This window comes from Etheostoma cragini, chromosome 22 (assembly GCF_013103735.1).
Source record: "Etheostoma cragini isolate CJK2018 chromosome 22, CSU_Ecrag_1.0, whole genome shotgun sequence".
NCBI lineage: Eukaryota > Metazoa > Chordata > Actinopteri > Perciformes > Percidae > Etheostoma > Etheostoma cragini.
Window position 1 is genome coordinate 16,869,164 of NC_048428.1, and position 20,878 is coordinate 16,890,041.

Here is a 20,878-nt window from a genome sequence, read left to right on the forward strand (position 1 = left end):
CTTTTATATTGTAAAATAAGATTTATTTTGTGAATATTTAGTTAACAGGTGGCCTTTTTTAAGATTACTGAATTACAGGCAGGGTACAACATGTCCTATAGCTCCCTTCTTAACTTAAGAAAAAGAATACACTATGAAGCTACAATTGATGGAAATATGTGACTTGTTTCAGTAACCCTAAAAAAGGTAATCTGTTATCTAAATATTCATAAAATAAATCTCATCAAATGTCCCCCATTTCCATAAATCCCATTTTACAATAAGATTAGAAGATTTATAATTTTTCACTTTAATTTTTTCAAAAAATAAATGCTGATGCATATTAAGACACTGGTACTGTGGAAAGGTTTTTTTTTTTTCACGCTCGCAAATATCTCCGGCAAAAAAGAAAAGCTATTAAAATGTAAGATCGTGGTCCTTATTGAATATTTTTACTTAATATACTGTTTTTTCTATCTATTCTATGCTGACCCCTGGTATGTTTAGTGTTTTGCTTGATTTATGCTTTTCTTCTCCTTTGTTTTTATGTACATTTTCTTATGTATCCGGTAAAAAGAAAAGTATTACTGTTTTTAGTCACACAATTTTCATGCTTACTGGTTCAAAATAAAAAAACAAAGAGAGAAAAAAACTTCACATCCACCCCATGGTTAGATTATCGCGATACTTTACATCGAAACCGTCAGGATCTCGCGAGCGTTGTGGTGTGGGCCTTTCCAAGACGGTGTGCTTCATGGCGGTTACAGAAACTGCGGTAAATAAATCCCTTGATAAATAGACACATTAACATTTCCAGCTACAGTGGCGGTTGCGTAAGTAATTCGTGATGTTTAGTGGAATTTATTTGTACTTTATATCCTGTGAAATAATATATCTCATTGGGGAAAATAGAAGTTGCTTCAAACGCCATTGTAATGAATGCCTAGCTAGCTAACATCAGCTAGCTCTTTGCTAGCAACAAAGATAACGTAGCTAAGCTAAACTGAAACCAGGCCTCGATGATCACGTAGGGACTTTTGGTAATAATTATGCAATAATCATTAAGGTGTAGTACGGATGGTTCGTAGTTAATGTCCATATCGACTTTAGCTAATCCCGTGTTCGCTTAAGGTTTAACCTTAGCCCGCTGTTTGTACGTTATCTAGCGATAATGTAGCTTATGTTAGGATGAGCTCCGTCATTAGCATTCATGTGCATCACGCTAACGTTGGCGAACTAAAATCTAGGAACCTTATAGGAAGGAAAAGTCATTACTCATCGCATAAATCAATGGTGCCGAGCCTTTAGAATTCTAATTGTATTATTTCTAGTTTTCTTTGAGTAGCTACAATTGAAGTACAGACGGCCTGTCTTGTGAACATTGCAATGTAAAATAATGCCAGCTACCTGTAGGGCTGGGTATCGTTCACATTTTTGTGAATTAGATAACGGTTCCTGAACAATAGATTTTTTTCGAAATCCATTTAAAAAGAAATTACACATTACATGTGACGCACACTGTAGTTATTCATCTTTAAAATACAACACCCCACATGTGAGCCATTGTTTTTAACATTTGGTTTTTTTTCTGCGTGGTCTACGTTCTGTAACGTTAGAGATCCAGTGGCAAGCATTATTAGATCTTGGTATAAGCATGCTTATTAGCTCCCTGTTACTGATGAAATTTACTCCATAGATAGTGAATGGAGAGGCACTTTTTCCATACTCGATGCTAAGGAGGAAATTCGGTCCGTGCCTAAAAGTATTGAAGTTCGGTACCCAGCCCTAGCTGCCTGTTTCTCTTATTGTTAGTCTGAAGGAATTTTTTATTTCCCCTAGAATTTGTTGAATTGTTAAAGCTTCCCCATCAGTCCTCTTCCCCTTGGGGGCTTTCCTGCCTCAGTCTGGTGGACCCAGCGATTAGCGGGTTGCGTAGGTAAGGAGTTTGTCCCGTCCCACCAGGTTTAAATCCGGGTGTATGTCCTGTATGCTAGAATATTAAATGATAACATGTGCTGTGTGAGGTGATTTATTTATTTATTTATTTTTTACTGGAAAAATATAGTTTTGTATTTGCATAAAGGCAGGTGTTAAATCTCCAAACTCTTGTTTCTCATTTGTAGTATTTTTTTTCTTTAATTGCTGTTTTTGAATTGCAGGGAGGAGAAGCTCTGACGATGGAGAATGGACAGGGCACAGGCTCCAAGCTTGGCCTGCCGCCTCTTACCCCAGAGCAGCAGGAGGCACTTCAGAGGGTAGGAAATCCCTGACGTACATGTACCTTTTAGTGATAATGTAATTACCAGTGTAAGTTTGCATGCTAAAAGTAAATCAGTGCACTTATTAACACTCATAATTGGGGTAGGTCACTAAAGAAACCTGTTTAATTCTGGAGAAAGTCCATGTATTGTATATGTGTCACTGGGTGTCTAATCAGCTTTTTACTTTTGACAAAGACTGCAGCTTAATACTTTTTTTGTTCTTTTTCATGTGTTTTTGTAATTTATTTTACTATTTGCAATTTATTATCAATCGAATGCATCTAAAAAGATTGACATGACATTTTTTTGTTGGTCTAAGTAATGTTATGACTATTGTTCGTTCATATGAGTGACTGGAATGTAACAACTTTTCTCCTTGTCCAGGCAAAGAAGTATGCCATGGAACAAAGCATTAAGAGTGTGTTGGTGAAGCAGACCATTGCCCATCAGCAACAACAGCTCACCAACCTGCAGGTGAGAAGTGTAAAATGTATTGGTACTCTGCGGGACAAAGTTTGTAATGCACGTGTTGTCTTGATTCTAGACAGAATATCTTAGCCTTTTCATATATAATGTTTTGGAAAAGCTCTCTTGGGAGTACTCTCTTCTCGCCCATGCCGTGAAAAAGATCACGTGTAAACAATGTGCCCTTGCTTCTGCGTCTGCTCTTGTCCAGGTGGAAAAGATCGTGAAGGAGGCATAGATTATCATGTTAAATGCTGTTTGTTTATTGCTGTGTGGTGTTTTGTAATTTAGATAGGGGAGGCAACTCCGCAAACATTTTTATGTTTTTTAAAGGGAGCTCCTGAATGTAGTGTTATCTTAACCACTTTTATCTATCTAGCAAAGCAATGACATTATTGAAAAAACAAAGCTAAGGTATCTCTAACCTACTTTTCAGCACTTTTTTCATCTTTACTGTCTTTCAGATGGCAGCAGTGACAATGGGCTTTGGAGATCCTCTCTCACCTTTACAATCGGTCAATAGATTATTAAATTATTTTTCTGTGCGCATTCCCAATGGAAAAGGACTGTTACCCTTCTTTTATTGTTTGCTTTGGCAACAATCCCTGCCCTTTTATCTAACCAAAGAATTCATATTTTGAAGAAAACATGGCTTTCTACTGCTAGTGTACTTACAATGATGTTAGTAATCCTCTTTGAGACAATTGACTGTTATTTATCTTTTGAAGCACATATTTGCTTTTCTCAGATTGGGATAATTTTCATTATTTCTAACAAGATATTTAAAGCTCTTTGGTTGTTAATGGGCTTTTTTAAGAATTTACAGCTTTGAAAAAAGTTGATTTTCTTTTTTTTTAAATTGCATTTGCTTGATTTTGAAAACAAAGTTCTTGGCATGGGGCGAAAGAGGGATAGCAATCCCCCTTTTCTTTTCTTTTTTTAATGGACCAGAATGAGAGACCTGCTGGAACAGGGATTCTTTTTGGCCGCCTTAAAGTCAAGTTATTTGGTCAATTAACAAGTTAACTGTCCTGAGTTAGGCACATGTTTTGTTAGTCATAGAATGAAATTACAGAAGCAGGCTGACTTAAAGGCATCCGCAAACAACACAGCATCTTTCAGTGGTTAATCCATCATTCCTCTTATACTTGAGAAGAAAGTTTAAAAGGTTTCATCAAGACTTTGTATGGATTACGTTTGAACTCCACAATTACTTTTGTTACCTAACTTGCATCCCAGGACTACAGGTCAGTTACTGAAGCTAAATATTTGTGAGGGCTGTGCATGTCAATCACTTAAGTGTGTTTTTCTCCATATGTCATTAGTGACCAAATTGAGGTCATATTGTTAATACAAATTGTGACATCACATTTTTTAAAACTGTTCTACATGTTAGTATTTTTTTTCAAAGTTCTGTACATTGATTACAGTATCACATTATTACCCTATTTGCCTGTCCATACCCCCTACCTCGGTATAACTTGGCTTAACTATTTTGGGGCAAAGCCAGCACAGTAGAGAATACTTAAAAAAAAAATTATTAGTGTGTGTGTGTGTTCTCCTTTGTTTTACTCTCTAATGCTTATGTGTTTTCCCCGGCTGGCAGGTGGCAGCTCAGCGGCAACGTGCCCTAGCCATCATGTGTCGGGTGTATGTGGGCTCCATATACTATGAGCTTGGTGAGGACACCATCAGACAAGCCTTTGCCCCCTTTGGCCCAATCAAGAGCATAGACATGTCTTGGGATTCTGTTACAATGAAACACAAGGTCGGTGTTAATCATGGTATACATTTTTCTTCTCCACCTTGATTTAAATGCGGAAGACAACTAAAGCCGTCTAACTTCAATGTGTGAATATGACTGTGTAGGGGTTTGCCTTTGTGGAGTATGATGTGCCAGAAGCTGCTCAGCTGGCTCTGGAGCAGATGAACTCAGTCATGCTGGGGGGGAGAAACATTAAGGTGAGTTGTCTGGAGATAAGAGTACCTCTCGATGTCTTAGGTACACATGGACAAACGGAAACACTTTTTATCTCCCCTTTTTCTATATTTGGGGTAGTTTGATTAAACAGAGATTTGGATTCCTTGCTAAAATTTGGTATAATGATTAAATAACCTGCTTTTGTGATGACTTGTGAAATGACTCATTTGACTAATTTCTCTCCCCCTTTGCTTGTCTGTCTGTTGATTCCCAGGTGCGTGTGTTGTGCGTATGTCTGGGTGTGTGTGATTAGTGTACTGTCTGTGTTGTGTGTTATGCTTCCATGATGTCATCAAGGCTATTTTAGTGACCAGTTCCAGTAGGATGCCCAGCGGCGCGTGGCGTCGCTCTGTGTCCAAGATGTGCTGATGATGGGCTGCGCCTGGTTGGTGTTGCTTGGCCGCCCCATCTGTAGTACAGATCCCAGTCGTACTTAGATACTCGTCTTGAATAGGGAAAGGAAGTTTTTAGGGTGCGTAGCAGTAGCACGATACACTTAATGCGTTTTCTTTTCGGTTTGCCACCAGCTCAGCCAGTCACACTGTGCATGCACAGTGTGACTGGCTGAGCTGGGGGTTTTGAAGTAACGCTTGTTTGATAGTTTCGGAGATATTTACAAAACAGTTTTGTATTTACATTGTAGATGAAGTGATAATTGGTACTATGGCAAGTTGTTTTTCACTCTTGTAATGAGAGCTGATAAGGTGTCTATATTGCATAACTCAAGAATCTAAGTTTAGTAGTGATTACATTTATGTTCAGCTGATGGACACCCCTTAAAAACCCAGTTTGTTTTGACTTTGTGGTCATTTAAAATTACACTTCTGAAAAGTACAAGGGATCTACACAGAACTTTAAGTATTGTCCATAGTATAGTGTTCTGGTCTTTTTGTGAAAACATGGAATATCCAGTACCTGGTGGAGAGTTAAAGAATGATAGGACAGGCAGGAAATGTGCAGTTTTTTTTTGTTTGGTTTGTAGATCTCAGAATTTCTTCATCAGATAATTCAAATAGTGTAGTAATGGGATTGCAAATATGCAGAACTAGAGAATACTTGCCAGGATAGCATTGTCATAATTGTAGGAGGAGAGTGGCTTTGATTGAACTCGGTGGTTGTCGAAAGTTAGTGCTGCAGGGATTTGGAGTTTTGCGATAGTGCGTTCTCGGGTTGGTACTATAATCCCTTACTCAGTAGCCCTGCTGGTATGATCTGTGCTATAGGTTGGGCGGCCAAGTAACATCGGTCAGGCGCAACCCATCATTGACCAGCTGGCAGAGGAGGCGCGCGCCTTTAATCGGATCTACGTGGCGTCCGTCCACCCTGACCTGTCAGATGATGACATCAAGAGTGTGTTTGAAGCCTTCGGAAGGATCAAGTCTTGCACGTTAGCCAGAGACCCCACCACAGGGCGACACAGAGGCTTTGGCTTCATTGGTGAGCTGGAGGGCCCTCATTCGCTCGTGCTCTTTGTGTTGCCATTGCTCCGCTATTTACTATTATTATTATTATTATTATTCACTTGCAGAGTATGAAAAGCCTCAGTCAGCCCTGGATGCTGTGTCTTCTATGAACCTCTTTGACCTGGGGGGTCAGTACCTACGGGTGGGCAAAGCAGTGACCCCGCCCATGCCCCTACTGACCCCCACAACCCCTGGTGGTCTGCCGCCGGCTGCAGCTGTGGCCGCAGCGGCAGCCACCGCTAAGATAACGGCCCAGGCAAGTATGAATCCCTTCCAAAGGGATTTAATGGCCTTCCAGGTAAATATAACCCAGATCTAGCTAGAATTGACACCAAAAAGCAAAGAAAATATGGGCATAGAATATTTGTTTTGAGGTGACTGGGAGAAGCCCAGTTTTGTAGGATTACATAAAAATAGCACTTGCCCTGCCAGTGTCAATTTAACTGCCCTGAAAAATGAGACATTCTGGGGCTCAATCTTTTTTTAAATCTAGTTTGTGTTCAGCGTCAAATCGATTTTGCTTTTGTATAGTATATATTCTATAGTAGCGTAAGTGATAAAAGCTCCTCCCATTCACTGATTGGGTGTGTAAGCTAAGATTGTTCTTAGTTAGCACAAACACATTAACTGCCATTTTTCAGTGTGAAAAGTCACAATAATTAACCAGACAGTTGTTCCTTGTAAAATGTGTCATGGTTGAAAGTTTTTGACTTGCTAAGAATATTCTGATTTTGTTAGTAAATCTATACGGTAGTAATGTTTGTGATCTTGATGCTCACTAAAAAGAGGCCAGGTTGAGCTCACTCTGTGCTATACTGTGTGATTGTTGACTGTGCTGCCTTGTGCTGTTCTCTGTTTGTTTCCCTTACCTAATGTCTTCGGCCCCCCTCTCTTAAGGAGGCTGTAGCCGGCGCATCGGTCCTGGGAGCGTTAGCCGCGCCCCAACTTCTCAGTCAGCAAATGGGAATACCTCAGGCTGTTATGGCTGCCCAGGCCCCAGGTGTCATCACAGGTGTGTACTAAGACATGAGTGAGTGCTCATGTTATAAAAGAGTTTAATAATTTATAATTGTGCTTTTATAGTGCTGTTGCAAGGGAGCTTTACACGCAATGCAACTTAACCTATTGTTTTAAAACTTTTGACACTTTTCCACGTCTTAACTGCTTACTTTGTTTTGCAATGAATAAAGCTTGTCAATACAATTTGTGAATTTTTGTGCATGGCTGCGCAGTTGATGAAATATGCCAGGTTTAAGTAATTTAGGATTGGGTGATTTTTTTTATTTTTTTTTATCTCCTTTTTTTCTCCTTTTGGTATTCCTTAATACCCTGGTATACTGTAATACCTCAATACTGTTAAAAACTTAGTCTGTCATAATCCTCATAGTTGGATAACTAACATGTCTATGGATCACAAATACAGTATCTTGCCAATTTGTATGGCTACCCAGTTGACTTGATGCTGCTTACAATTTTAGAAGGGGTTTAAACTAGCCCACTGTAATTGTTTAAAGTTGCAATCCATTGTCAGACATTTGATTTAACAAGATCAATACATAATTTACCTTGACCCCCAATTAGTGTGCTTTATTATCTGGTCAAATTAGCACATACTCTTAGTAAATATGTGCCTATGGTTGTTTTTCTTTTTAGAGTAGATCTGCTCTTTTAGCTCTTTTTAAAGTAGATTTGCACATTTGATGTCACTGTCTGCATGTCTGCCTTTCCCTAAAAGGTGTGACTCCAGTGCGTCCTCCCATACCAGTGCTTCCCCAGGTTGGTCTTGTGAACCCTGTGCTTGCATCACCTCCAGTCCTGTCTAATCAAGTTGGTGGCACCAACCACCAAGAGCGGAAAGAAGAGAAAGAGGAGATGCTGCAGGATGGCACAGGGCAAGAGATGTTGAGTGACCAAGAACACATGAGCATTTCAGGCAGCAGTGCCAGACATATGGTGATGCAGAAACTGCTTAGAAAATCAGAGGTGAGGTTTGGGAAATGAGGGGGTCAAGAGAAGTGATTAAGGCTTTTATTTACTCATTAACAGCAAAATGTTTTTTATTTTTTATTTGTTAAATTCTCACTTTAATCTTCTCCAGTCCACGGTGATGGTGCTTCGAAATATGGTTGGACCAGAAGACATTGATGACGACCTGGAGGGTGAGGTGACGGAAGAGTGCGGCAAGTTTGGCTGTGTCAACAGAGTCATCATATACCAAGAAAAGCAAGGAGAAGAAGAGGATGCAGATATCATTGTCAAAATATTTGTAGAGTTTTCCATGGCCTCAGAGATGAACAAAGCAATCCAAGCCCTTAATGACCGCTGGTTTGGAGGTCGCAAAGTTGTCGCGGAGGTGTATGACCAAGACCGTTTCAACAGCAGTGACCTCTCTGCATAAAGTGTCTAAAATGGTTCACCAGCACCCATCCCTATAACTGTCACCCAAACTCATTTCAGCCACAGTGAAAGCAGCTAGAGATGCGGTCCTCCTGAAACTTGTAATTATGTTTTTATTTCTTTTTTAAAATGCTGTTGATATTAATGTTAAGCACCCCATTAGGGGATTCATTAAAAGTATTTCCATGTCGATTTTTGCTTCATCTGTGAAGACAACTTTTTTTTTTGGTGCAAGTTTCAAATTTTGTAATCCGATCTTGTAACACAATTACGTTTTCCTGCTTAGCTCCTTTTTCTTTTTTTCTTTCATGAAATTGCTGGGACATGTAAACACTTTATTTCCATGATTAAAGGTTATTGTTTGTCCACAAAAAGTGTGATGCCATTTTTTATATATGGTTGGTTATGAATAATGAAACATTTAAATTTTAAGGTATTGGTAAACGCAATTCTGTGTTGTGGTTGCAGAACATAGCATTTGATTCGTAAGTAAAAACGTACTTTAAGCATTTGTTGATGGTCTTATATTGTGTCGGTTATTCTCAAATGCCACAGCTTGGTTCTGTTTGTACAGGGGGGGAACAACTTTATTTATACTCGGTTTAATAATCATTCAGACTTTAAGCAGAGGTAGGCAATTTTCACTTAATCAGTAAAAAGGATCAGCATACTGTATCTTGCCTCTACCTCTGACCACTCTGTAAATGCAATTGTCCTTTGTTTTGTCTACTAAATAATGCCAGTTAAACCCTTTGGAGAAACTTCACTTTTGCCAAGATTTTTTTTATCTCTGCAATTGCCCCGTAATTAGTTGATGTATTATCTACTTATGACCAAGGTTGAGGAAGAGTAATTTATAGGCGGATGATTGACAAACGGTCTCTTGAATGTTACATTGATAAAGAAACATGATTGCTTAAAAAACGAACAGTAAAGCAATATCGAAGTAGCTAATCATGCATGTCATGTCTGTATGCATGGTTTTGTTCACTTTTGTGCTCAAGGTCATTGGACCAGAAAAAAAACGATTTCTAAAGGCTACTTGGACCTATTCGTGTGTACTACATGCATGGCACATGACAGGAAAAGTCCTTATTTTGGATGGAGCAGGAAAGGTAAAGTAACTGTCTGACTTGAGCACTGCAAATGTTAGGCAAATTACTTACTTTCATTCGAAGTTAATTGGCAATTGATGCAGCAGGATGTCGAGAGGTGTCCTCTCGCCGTGACTTGGCAAGATCCTAACTATGGACTTAACTAAGTGAGTAATTTATTATTATTAACTAATAATTTCCGGCCTGACAATATTTTTTGTATTTAGTAATAGATTTGATTTTTTTTTAGTGGCACTGGATCAGTAAAAGCCAACTAATGTCCGCCGCTAGATGGAGCTAAAAAGTAACGGAACTGCAGCGGCCCAGCCCCCAACGAGACAAACCGGCCTGCCTCAGCTCAAAGTGGAGGGATGCACGGCTGTTACTGAATCTTGTGGTGTCGCTGCTGGCATTATTCGTCGCATTAAAAAAAATCACTCATTGGGCAATTTATTTGACGTCTAATGGAATGTAGCTACCACACACATTTGGCAAGATAAGAACGTTCATTATGCTAGTGTTAGTTAGCTAACAGCAGCCAGGCACAAAGACAGTTAGTCAGCTAGCTAGCTACTAGCCGATGTTGGCTAAGCAAGTCCCCCCAGGACCGCCTCCTCCACCTTGCTCTGCCTACTCCGTCTCTGGTTGGTTTACATTGACATTGTTACCCTAATCCTACCCAATCCCACTGCTTTTACCTAACCGTAACCAACCCAACCCAACAAAGGCAACAAGTAATAGCCAATCAGAGGGAGTGTAAGGCGGGCCGGGCCTTCGCCATCCTAGGAAAAAAAAAACTTGGCAGTAGTAGCCAGCCTGCTAACAACACAGCAAGCGGTGAGGACGAACACATCGTTGCGCAGCCATACTCGGGTTAATCTCTGCTAACTCGCTCCGTGGGCAATGTTAGCTGTTTTGTGGTAGTAAAGTATCTGTAACCCAAGTCAAGGGGTTGTATTATCAGTCGCCACTCATGACTAGGATACTTGAAGCGCCGTTCATGCATCTCTGGATCGTTGGCATGTTTTTCTGCTAACCGCGGCAGAGCCTCGGTCTCATACAGGGATGTGGCGGTAGCATAACAAGCTAACGTTAGTCCAGTCTCTGTGAAGAAGTGAGTACAAGAAGTGAGGAAACACTTCAGCCAAGCGTGAGTTCTCATTTTTGTTTATGTTCATTGTAATTCCAGGGGGGACAACACTAGGGCAAACCTGACAACACAGCTGAACTGAAACTGGGAATATCGCTAACAGATCGAAGGGATTATTTTTGTGTCTCTAAGTGGATTTTGGCCTCCTGTTCAGGACCGTCGTGGAACACAGTGAGTGTTTTGACATTGAGTGAGCCCACTCCCTCAAAACATCCTCTCTCTCGTCGACCTTCACTCTCCGATGCGGAGATTTCAGTAGAACCGGCAACCAAATCCCCCACGGCGGCCGGACATGCTGAAGTGTATCCCCCTATGGCGCTGCAACCGCCACGTCGAGTCGGTGGACAAGCGACATTGCAACTTGCAGACAGTCCCTGATGAGGTATTCCGCTATAGTCGCAGCCTGGAAGAGCTTCTCCTTGATGCCAACCAACTCAAAGAGCTTCCAAAGGTATGCAGGGGTTACAGACCAAAAAATGTCTCCTCTATGTCTATAAGCAATGTGTGTCATTCCCCTGACTGGGGATGTGAATGGTTTCTTGGTTTTAACTATGTAATGTAAATTCACCCTGCAACACTACACTTGCACACAGTTGGTGTTTAATTTACTTTTTCTGGGTACTTTTTTGGAAACCAAAGGTTACTTCGGGTGAAATCGTATACAGTATGTCACCTGCTCAGGTAATTCCTTCTCAGCAAGGGTACCTCCTTCCTTGGAAATGGGTTGGGCCAAACTACAGTGCTATAATATATCGTCAGTAGATAATGATCGCAAGATGGCAGATATAGAGTACATTTGTTTTGTTTGGCCCATATATAAGTGGATAACAGTATTTCAGCAGTGTTATAACATTGACAAAATTGGCTCCAAACTTCAGTCATGATGTTAAAACTAGGTATTGCCAGGAAGACTTGAATCTTAACTAACTGTGAAGAAAAATTGACAAGTTATCGGGTGGGTATGCTGTATGTTGGAAGGACTAACTCTGACCAAAACTGCCGGCACACAACACGTTGCCTGTAGTAATGGCATCACTGGCCAGTTAGATTGGATGCAGTGTGGGAAGGCATGCATGGAATGAATTGCAATGCTGTTCCCACCCACACACCCACTATTTGAAATATGTTAAAAGTTCTCTTTGACAGCCAAAGTGGGGAATTGTTGTTGGTCTTTTTTCCCGTAAAGGTACTGGCTGTGATTGTGATGGAGCAGGGAGTTTAGACTGGTCTGTAGTAGACATAGTCTCTCACGTTTCACGACATTAGTGGTGCAAGTCGCAACATTGTTAACAAGTCAACAGAGGCTTAAGTGGTGACAGTGCCTGTCACTTTTTGGGAATCGGACACAATATTGCTTCTTCTAGCAACGGATGCATTTGTGTTTTTGAACAATCGCCTTGATTTGACAAGTGTTAGTTTTAACACAAGTACTTATTTTAGATCAGTCCTCCCTGAGTTGGATTCATAAAATATAGCCTTGTGCATATAACTACTCTGGGTGCACATACTTGACTCTTGCCTGTACCGTTTTTTTTTCAGTGTAGTTAATGCCTTTTCTTGGCCCAAAACCAAGGCCTACTTAGCCTAATGAGAATTACCTGCAGACAGACGTTTTCTTCAATTAGTTCATACCTGTCAGATATACACCGTTTACCTGGTACATGGCCCCTGAAATACTGCACGACAGATACACCAAATATTCGGGTGCAGACAGCTAACTGTCAGTCTCTCTGTGTGGTACTAGCTTCAACCAGGAGACATAAATGTGTGGTGACAGAATGTCTCGTGTGGTTTCAGTGAATGCGTAGCGTGCAGACACAAAGCATATGGGCCTTCTCTGGTCATCAGAGTCAGCGGGGCTTCAGCGAGGGAGCAGAGTGAGAGGTCAGGCCCATACAGGGTTGGGAACAAGAGCATGGATTGATGAATGGCATTACCATAATGAGCTCATAAGAGAGTGAGGGTCTAAATGTCTTTATGCGTTTGTGTGCTCCTTCCCTCTCACTCTGTATTCGAGTCAGAGTTGAGTATTTGAATTTGTCAGTGTATTTTTAGATGTCAGTCTAACATCCCGAGTCATTTTTGCTCATCCGTTCATCCCATGTATCTGTGAATGAGTGCAGTATGGATAACCAGTGGTACGCTTATTACGGCTGCACAATTCAGAAAATGTCACGATTCACTATTGATTTTTAGGCTCAAGATTCGATTCAAAATTGATTTTCCGATTCAAAAGCGATTCTCAATTAAAAAGATTCACAATATGTAAATGTAGTTACTTTTCCCATGGGATAATATACAAGCCATTACAAAACGATTTTAAAAAAATTTAAAAATATGAATCACATTTTGGAACTCTATGAATCGATTTTGAATGAGTAGAGCACATTCATGAATGTGAATTGACTTTTTTTTTTGGTTTGTTTTGTTTTGTTTGCACACCTCTTACTGGCTGCACCAGTATGCACAACATATGCCATAGATAGAGAATAATCAGCTCAGAGGTGAAACCTTCACAAACTCACTTCTTTTACCGTGAGCTAAACTGTCCTGAGGCACAGTCACAAACTAACAGGTCAGTCAAGCAGGGTTAGTTTCAGTCAGGAGGATTTATGTGTATAGTGACACTTTACACAATAACATACTGTAATAAGTACAGCCCTAAAGATGTTTCAAAAAAAAAAAACTGGGACCACGTTTAAACCTATTGGGTATGGATAGGTCTCGATTGTATTGCTGGGGATTAAACATGAAGATGGAGATTTAGACATTCTAACAGTTTCTTACGTTTTCTGTGACTAACCCCCACCACACTCCCCTCCAATCTTAGATTATGCTCTCTGCGGGAATGATGTCTACATTTGCCACATCAAGAACGTTTTAGGTTTGTAAACATGACAAATTTAGAATGACAGTTTTTGTCTGATTTTAGGGCAACATCCTATTTAAGGGAGTGATTATACAATGTAAAATAGTAGTGTTTAGGATGACTTATCTGTATGAAATGAGTTTAGAGGAACTCATTTCAAGTAGGCAGCTGGTCGGGAACTCCCCTCATGTCCATACATCATTAGCCCGAAATGCTGCAATGTTTTCTCATTGCACAAAAAATAATCTCAGATAGTCTGCAATGGGTCTTTTGTTTTGTTATTGGGACATTTACTTTGGGAGTTTTGTTCATGTTGATCATTGCAACACCAAAGCAAACATGGAGAAAACATTGTTCACTTGAACATTTTTTCTTACAGGTGAATCCTTATGTTTGCTCAAGTTGTTTTTGTCAATTATTGAGGAACTGCATGTGATAGTTAAAAGTACATGTCCCACAATTCATATTTCCTTGTACTTGGTCAATGTTTTCAGCAAGGAAATGTTGCACTAGAGTAATCTGAATTTCTCTCTGCTGCTTCGACAAAGTAGCCCTGCCTCAAAGATCAAGTTGAGGAAGAGGGAATTATCTTTTTAGCCATTCTCAAATCCCAATTACACGTTACAAAGAAGTCCATTCAAATGTGCAAGTCCCCCCCCCCTTACCCCCCACACCCAACCACCCCACCCCACCCTCATATCCAATGTCCTGGCTCTTTGTGTCTCTTGTGTGCGTTGCACTGCCCTTGACCAAAAGTACATTAATTCTGCAAGCATATCGTGGCTCGAATTAAGACTTTTGAGATTTGTTGCAGGTCAGTTACACCTGCTGAAAAGCAAAAGGGGATCCCCTTTTTGGAGGAACCAGGTGGGAAGGAGGTGCAGTGGGCAAAAAACCCAAATTGGCTCCAACACATTCACATGACAGAGTATATTTACCTATTTTTGTTTTGGTTTTTCCATTGTTGAAATAGGGAACAAGTCCCTGATGGGTGTGTCCCCATTAGACTTTGCAAAACAGGTTTTATGCATGTTGCTCCTGGTATTATTACTTAATAGGACCTTCCAGGTACACTTGATATGTTACAGTACCCATTTCCTGCCTCAACAATTGCCACAACCAAGAATTATATTAACTGTAGATTCCAATATCTGGGCTGTGAGCAAATCTATAACTGCTATTATCACCTGAATGACCAATTGTTCTTTTCATCTTCATAAAGTTACACTACTTATTTGAGGTCAGGTTTAGTCTGAAAAGGAAAAATTAGATGTGTAGATATGTTATTGTTGGAACTAACAGAAAGATATGTGCATGATAAATAGGAAGGATGACAAGCCTATGCAATCTTTTTAATCCTCAGCTGTCACTAGTGCCCTCTCAGTGTGTGAGGATCTGTGGCTAAAGGGCAGATTAGGACTTCACCCAGCTGTGAAAATGCCCCTCAGCACCTCAGTTGCAACCCCCATCATACACGCCACTGCGTCTTAGTGTACACTTCCTGTGGGATCTGCTTTTCTGCCATTTGGGTCTTTTTTCAACACATAATGCACTGATAAAAATCTGAGTACTTTTCTCTTGTGTCCCTTGTGTATGTTCAGGCTCGGGTCAAGCGAAATCCAAATTAAACCCCCTCACTCAGCTCTTGCTAAATGCGTATTGGTCTACCTTATTTTTTACCCTAAGCTTGAATAGTGAAGTGTTTTATATTGTGTCTTTGGTTTGTAAGTCTTTACTATTTTCTTGAGAAAGAATGAAAAATGGCTCAGTCTAATTGACAATAAATGGTGCTCCACCCATCTATTATATTATGCCTAATAAAGGTGTAAGAAAAATGTAGCATGGCTGGGCTTTAAAGCCAAAAGCTGGCTGCTTATGAAGGAAATCTTGTATAAATACTAGGACATACTCTTTACACTGTGTCCTTACAGTGTACTTGTGAGTTCTGCAGTCAGTCTTCCCTCCCTGAGTTTTTAGTTAACTCTACAGGGGAGACCTGGTTTGTCTCTCCTCAGCGACTTGCTGGACTAAGCTTGGACCAAAGATAAATTACACCTGCCACTGGCCTCTCTGCGGTAAAACCACATCGTTCCTCTGGTGCAGCTTTCTCACTCTTCTGCTCTCGTTTTTTTACTGCTTTGGTAAGGCATGTTGAAGCCAGGGGTAGTATGGGACCAAAGCGTGATACATCTAAAGTAGGATGTGTCGTGTGAATGTTTTGTTTCCATGTCTTAGGCCAGAATATTTGACTTCCTCAGATTGTGGCTGTGACAGAAGCTATCCCCACCCTGACTGTAGAGGATTCTTTTTTTACTTTTGTAATCAGGATATAGGATTGGCTGTAACACAGTGCCTAAAGAGGGCCAGAGTGGGTGAGGCCATGGAGAAATAGCAATGTGGGAGAAACTCTTCTTTTTGATGCAAGAGAGCATTCAGCAGGTTTCTTTGTCTGAGCTGATGACCAGCTGGTCTTACATCCTGCCAGCCCCCCTTCCCCCAATCTGGTGGGACAGAGGGGTAACAGGAGGTGTACGCATATGTGAGTGAGTGAGTAAGTAGTGGTAGTGGTAGGGGTAGTAGGGGGTGTATTTCAATGGATTAACAGGAGAAGGGTGTGCTTTGGCACCCCCACTTGAGGAAGTGACCAGGGAGCTGAGCTCCTCTGATCCCCGGTCCTCTGGGGCTCTTGGTGTTGGCACTATCCATTCATTAATCCATCCATAAATACCAGTCCGGGCTGACATCCAGTGTCAGGTGGAAAAGAAGCAGCCAGGGAAGTGGTCCCAGAGCAAACCGCTGGTGCCCTAGAGACCTCTGCAAGGTGTGGATTGATCTTCTGCTTTGTTCTATCTTACAAGCACTTACACTCCCTCCCTCCTTCCCTTCTTTTTACTTTGAGAACTCATGCGTTCTTCCTGGGAAATGGCAGTAATGATAACTGGGTTATGTCAAGCCTCCTTTATGTCAAGTGGCCCTAAAATGCACTATTTTTGTATTATCCCTTATTGATGCATACAATATACAATAAATCACAAAAATTGTGTTAATTGGTTGTTTCAAGTCCTCTCTGATGTTGACTTTCAGCACCGTAGCATTTGGACCTAATGCTGGTCTGTTCACTCATGCTGCTGTTACTCCCCTCTCTCCCATGCACTCTGGCCTTGGTCGCCAGCCTCAAAGGTAAACAAGGAGGCAAAGCCCCGGTGAATAATTGATGGCTGTGGTGGTTGTGGCAGCTGTTTGCAATAGGGGTGAGTTTGTGGCTTCACTGCTTTGCCGGCTGTAGCACTGTGATAGGACAGGAGTTTGTTGGCCACATTCATCAAGTATACTCACAGACAAGATGTGCAAGGTGATGCCTTTTTTTTGTTGTTGGTCTGACTGTATTCATGTGTTCATGTGTTGATTTCATCCTCTCAGCAGCTAGTGTTAGAAACCTCAGAGGCAAAGAACACAGTCCTGCCTGTATTCAGGTGCAGGGAGTGGCAAACTTAAATCCTTATTATTAACACAAACGTTTTACATTAGCTACATTTCCCTGTGGATATAAAGCAACAATTTCAGTTTCCCACCTTAGGTGAGCAAAATCATCATTCGCATCATTTCAGGGTTACAACTAACATGTAGAGTTTGAGTTTTAATAGATTAATTGTTAGGTCAATAAAAAACAGGGTCCTCTATTATGAGTCGAAGGTAGTTTTGTACCACTAACTGTCCAAAACCCCCAAATACCCAATTTACTATGCATTAAGGTAATAACAAATGAGGTAGTAATCTGCACATTAATATTTTTTTGGGATCTTTTGAATTGATAAATGTGGGAGGCTTTAAGAATAAACATTTAACTTTAAATATGAAAACCAAATCACAAAACACTTCTTTGTACTCAAGACTACACAATAATGCAAATGTTCTGTCTTGAGAAGGAAAAGATTAGAAAAAACAGACAAAACCAAGATTTGTTAGCTGTCAACAAGGCTTGGTAAACACAAGACAAACTTATCAGCCAGTTATAATTGCCTAGTACGATGTTGGTTATTTCCCATCCTGTTAGCAGTACAGTTTGAGGTCTTCTTGTGCCGGATGTTTATTCGGCTTTAGTAAACTGCATTTGCACATTTTCAACAGGCTATGTTTAGGTCACAGACTCAAAAGGAGATCGCTGTTGTAGTTTGAAGTAGTTAAATTCAGCAATGACATTTCTTTGGGATAGAATGTTTTTGGAGCTTTAGATCATACAGGAGTCCAGGAACTGCCCTCTCAGCAACACAAATGCTCCTTTTGAGGCTTAATCTGTCAGGGTGCCTGATGTCCCTGTGGGGAAAAGGTCACCCAGGATGGCATTAAAACCAACCACAAACAAATGCTGCCCTTTATCTGCTGGCCACACACAGTCGTTGAAGGCCTCTATCTGTCAGACTAAAACCTGATAGCCACCGTCAGTCTCAGTGTGCCGTCTGTACCAGTGGCTTTAGATTGGAGCTGATGAAAGGAGATTTCATGTCACTTACACTCTCAACTTTCTTCCAAGATACTTTCTAAATTTTATAGAAATAAACTGTTTTACCACTTGACAGAAAATCCTTTTGTAAATATATAGTTAGCAGTAGCAATGGGAACTTTAAATTGAACCAATTAGCAACCAATTCATCTCTACAAAAGCTACCACAACATAGCTGCTCTGCTTTTACATGTGTTTTGAAACAGGCGGCCAATTCAGAATGACTTCAGGATGCAGAATGCAGGATTAAGCGCTGCTTTTCTGCAGGACAACTCGGGCACTCAGTCAGCATCCAAGTTCGGCCAGTCTGATTTGCTGACGTCCATGTTTTCCTTGTTGATTCCTTTCATGTTGGGAGAGTCTCTCCAAGCAGGAAGTGGAAAAATCTTGTGAGCAGTGGAATGCCCTGTTTTTGTGAGGTCATCTCCACACTGGATCTTGTTTGCTGGAGGAACTTTAAGTCCAGGCTTAAAAAAAAAAAAGAGGTTTAAGAAATATCGGCTTATGTTTTATTGTTGTTTACTCCAGTTTCCCCCTCGTAGTACAGCAGTGTTTTTGTTTTGTTCCCTGCCTTCTTCCTCTGTCCCATATACACACTCAAAAGCGCAGTGTCTCTGACTGATAGTTTATGAAAACTAATGTGAAGCATCTTGTTCTTCTCTAATCTTACAAGATGCAGCACCGACCCGTGAAAGTATGTTAAGCCCAAGAGCTCAAGAGCCATGATAAAGGAGTACAGTAATACACTTGGGGCTGCAGCAGTGTTTACTACTAGAATGGCGGTGTCTACACCACTTGAACTCTCATCACTTGACTCACACTGTCTCACTGCCGTCATCTACACGGCTCAGGAGTGCAAACATTTGGTTCCATTTGGGAATATTTTCTCCCAACCCAGGCAATTTTGATGATTGTCTCTAAAGTATGTAGTGCATTTATTTTCCTGTGATCACATTTTATTTATTTATTTAAATAGCCAAACAAAAGCGCAAAACATTGGTCCAGATGACAGCATACAGAGAAGTACGCTACACACACACTTGTTTCACTCCAAAACAAAGAGAGGAAATGCGGGAAAGAGGGAGACACAACAATAACACAACAGCAAGAACGATGTCTGCATCTCACAAACAAGACACACAGAGACAGACACAGACAAACACACAAATAACCAAGAGGCCTTGACAGGCTATGTAGTGCATTTCTGAGTAGCAGAAATGTTTTTTTCTCCATTGATAACCGCTGACTCTGCTTTCATTCTTCATGACTTCTGTTAAAATTGCTGCAATTTAAAAAATAAATCCACCTACACAATCCAAAGCCTAATAGCTCAAATAATTCTGTCTTAAATTGTCATGTGCATTAAAAACAGACTAACATTATCTACCTTGACTATGAACTAATCTGGGATAATATTAAAAATGTTTGATGGTTTCTGGTAGTGTAGAAAGCTTTCGTGAGATAGCTAAGTGCAGCGAACTATACTTCTCACACACACACACACACACAACCACACACACACACAGAGTAAACGTATACCTGCTGACTTATAAAATATGTGTACTATGCAATAACAGGGCCCTATTGCAGAGTTATCATTGACTGAATAATCATTTTCAACTCATCTAAATTGCTGTGTTGTCTTTTTCTCTTCCTTATTGATCACACTATTAATTTTGCCTACCATTAGCCAATATAAATAAATGTTGTAGAAACATTCTTTGTTCTTTTAAGTCAGCAAACTGCCATGTTGTATTCGATTATGAGTTGTTTTTGCTGCATATGCTAGATTCTGCTTAAGGCGCGTATTGAGCTGTCACGCCTCTGATCATTGTTCTCTTATCCACAGATAAATATGGTCTTGTCTAACCGATTTTGGCAGACTAGCCTATACATTTTTACAGTACGTATAATAGGGCTGTCAAACAATTTAATTTTGTCTTAATCGCTGAATTTCAATCACATGTTATATCACATGATTAAAATTCAATTATTTTGTAATTCATAACTGTTTTTAGGTCTGTATTATCAATGTAAACCAATTATTACCAGTCTATCTTGATTTGGAATCAAAGGAATGCAAATAAAGTTACTTGAACTTGACTTTTAGATTTAGTCGATTATTTCAAATCCAAACGAGACTGTGGCGACACCATCAGTGTCTCCAGAAATATAGCTTGCCTTAAGCTTGCTTTTTTTAAATTTAAAAATAAATTAATGTAAAGCGCGCCATTTAGAACTGTGGTGTTTGTCTCCATGGCTGCAGCAGGAGGTAGGAAGTGTCTGTGGCAGCTTGGCGACAAGTGACCATGCATCCAAAGGATCAAAATAGTAGCAACCAAAGATTCTAAAGCGTAGCAAACATTGGTAACAGCGCCAGAAATGGTGTAAAATAAAGAATCGTAACGTGATGAAAACACTTATAAAGCATAATGCTCCATTTTAAAACTCATCGCGATTAACACATTTATGCTCACAGCCCTAATGTGTAGTATTTTCAGTCCACTTTCCTGTAGCCCTGACAGAACTGACATACAGGTATGTATGAAATCTGGAACTATTCCCCCAAAGCAACACAGATGTGTGAAATTAGTGTGAATTGCTGTATGTTGCTGTATCTCCAGGTCAATATACACTCACCGGCCACTTTATTAGCTACACCTGTCCAACTGCTCGTTAACACTTAATTTCTAAGCAGCCAATCACATGGCGGCAACT

At 40.4% G+C, this 20,878-nt stretch overlaps 2 protein-coding genes across 35 annotated transcripts in view; both read left to right on the forward strand.

Annotated features, from left to right (window-relative positions):
* Nucleotides 1-655: 655 nt before the first annotated feature.
* On the forward strand, nt 656-8,914 carry LOC117938121 (poly(U)-binding-splicing factor PUF60-like). 9 transcript variants are annotated; one of them, XM_034862545.1, is made up of 12 exons: nt 673-754; nt 1,819-1,915; nt 2,139-2,234; nt 2,625-2,714; nt 3,170-3,220; nt 4,312-4,473; nt 4,575-4,667; nt 5,910-6,123; nt 6,215-6,447; nt 7,047-7,161; nt 7,885-8,132; nt 8,248-8,547. In XM_034862545.1, exons 3-12 carry the CDS (start codon nt 2,157-2,159, stop codon nt 8,545-8,547), a joined length of 1,584 nt encoding a protein of 527 aa, XP_034718436.1. In that variant the 5' UTR covers nt 673-754; nt 1,819-1,915; nt 2,139-2,156. The 9 variants fall into 9 exon arrangements, with proteins under 9 accessions (XP_034718439.1, XP_034718440.1, XP_034718444.1 ...); XM_034862546.1 differs by lacking the exon at nt 673-754 and adding an exon at nt 795-812; XM_034862548.1 differs by lacking the exon at nt 1,819-1,915 and having other exon boundaries at nt 656-754; nt 6,215-6,405.
* Nucleotides 8,915-10,445: 1,531 nt separating this feature from the next.
* scrib (scribble planar cell polarity protein) overlaps nt 10,446-20,878 on the forward strand; it is a 68,906-nt gene continuing 58,473 nt past the window's right edge. For 12 of the 26 annotated variants that reach the window (XM_034862522.1, XM_034862514.1, XM_034862526.1 and 9 more), the window contains exon 1: nt 10,446-11,241. In XM_034862522.1, the coding sequence (XP_034718413.1) occupies nt 11,083-11,241 (159 nt within the window). In that variant the 5' untranslated portion in view covers nt 10,446-11,082. The remainder of the gene's footprint in view (nt 11,242-20,878) is intronic. The other 14 variants (XM_034862527.1, XM_034862529.1, XM_034862524.1 and 11 more) reach the window with 3 other exon arrangements.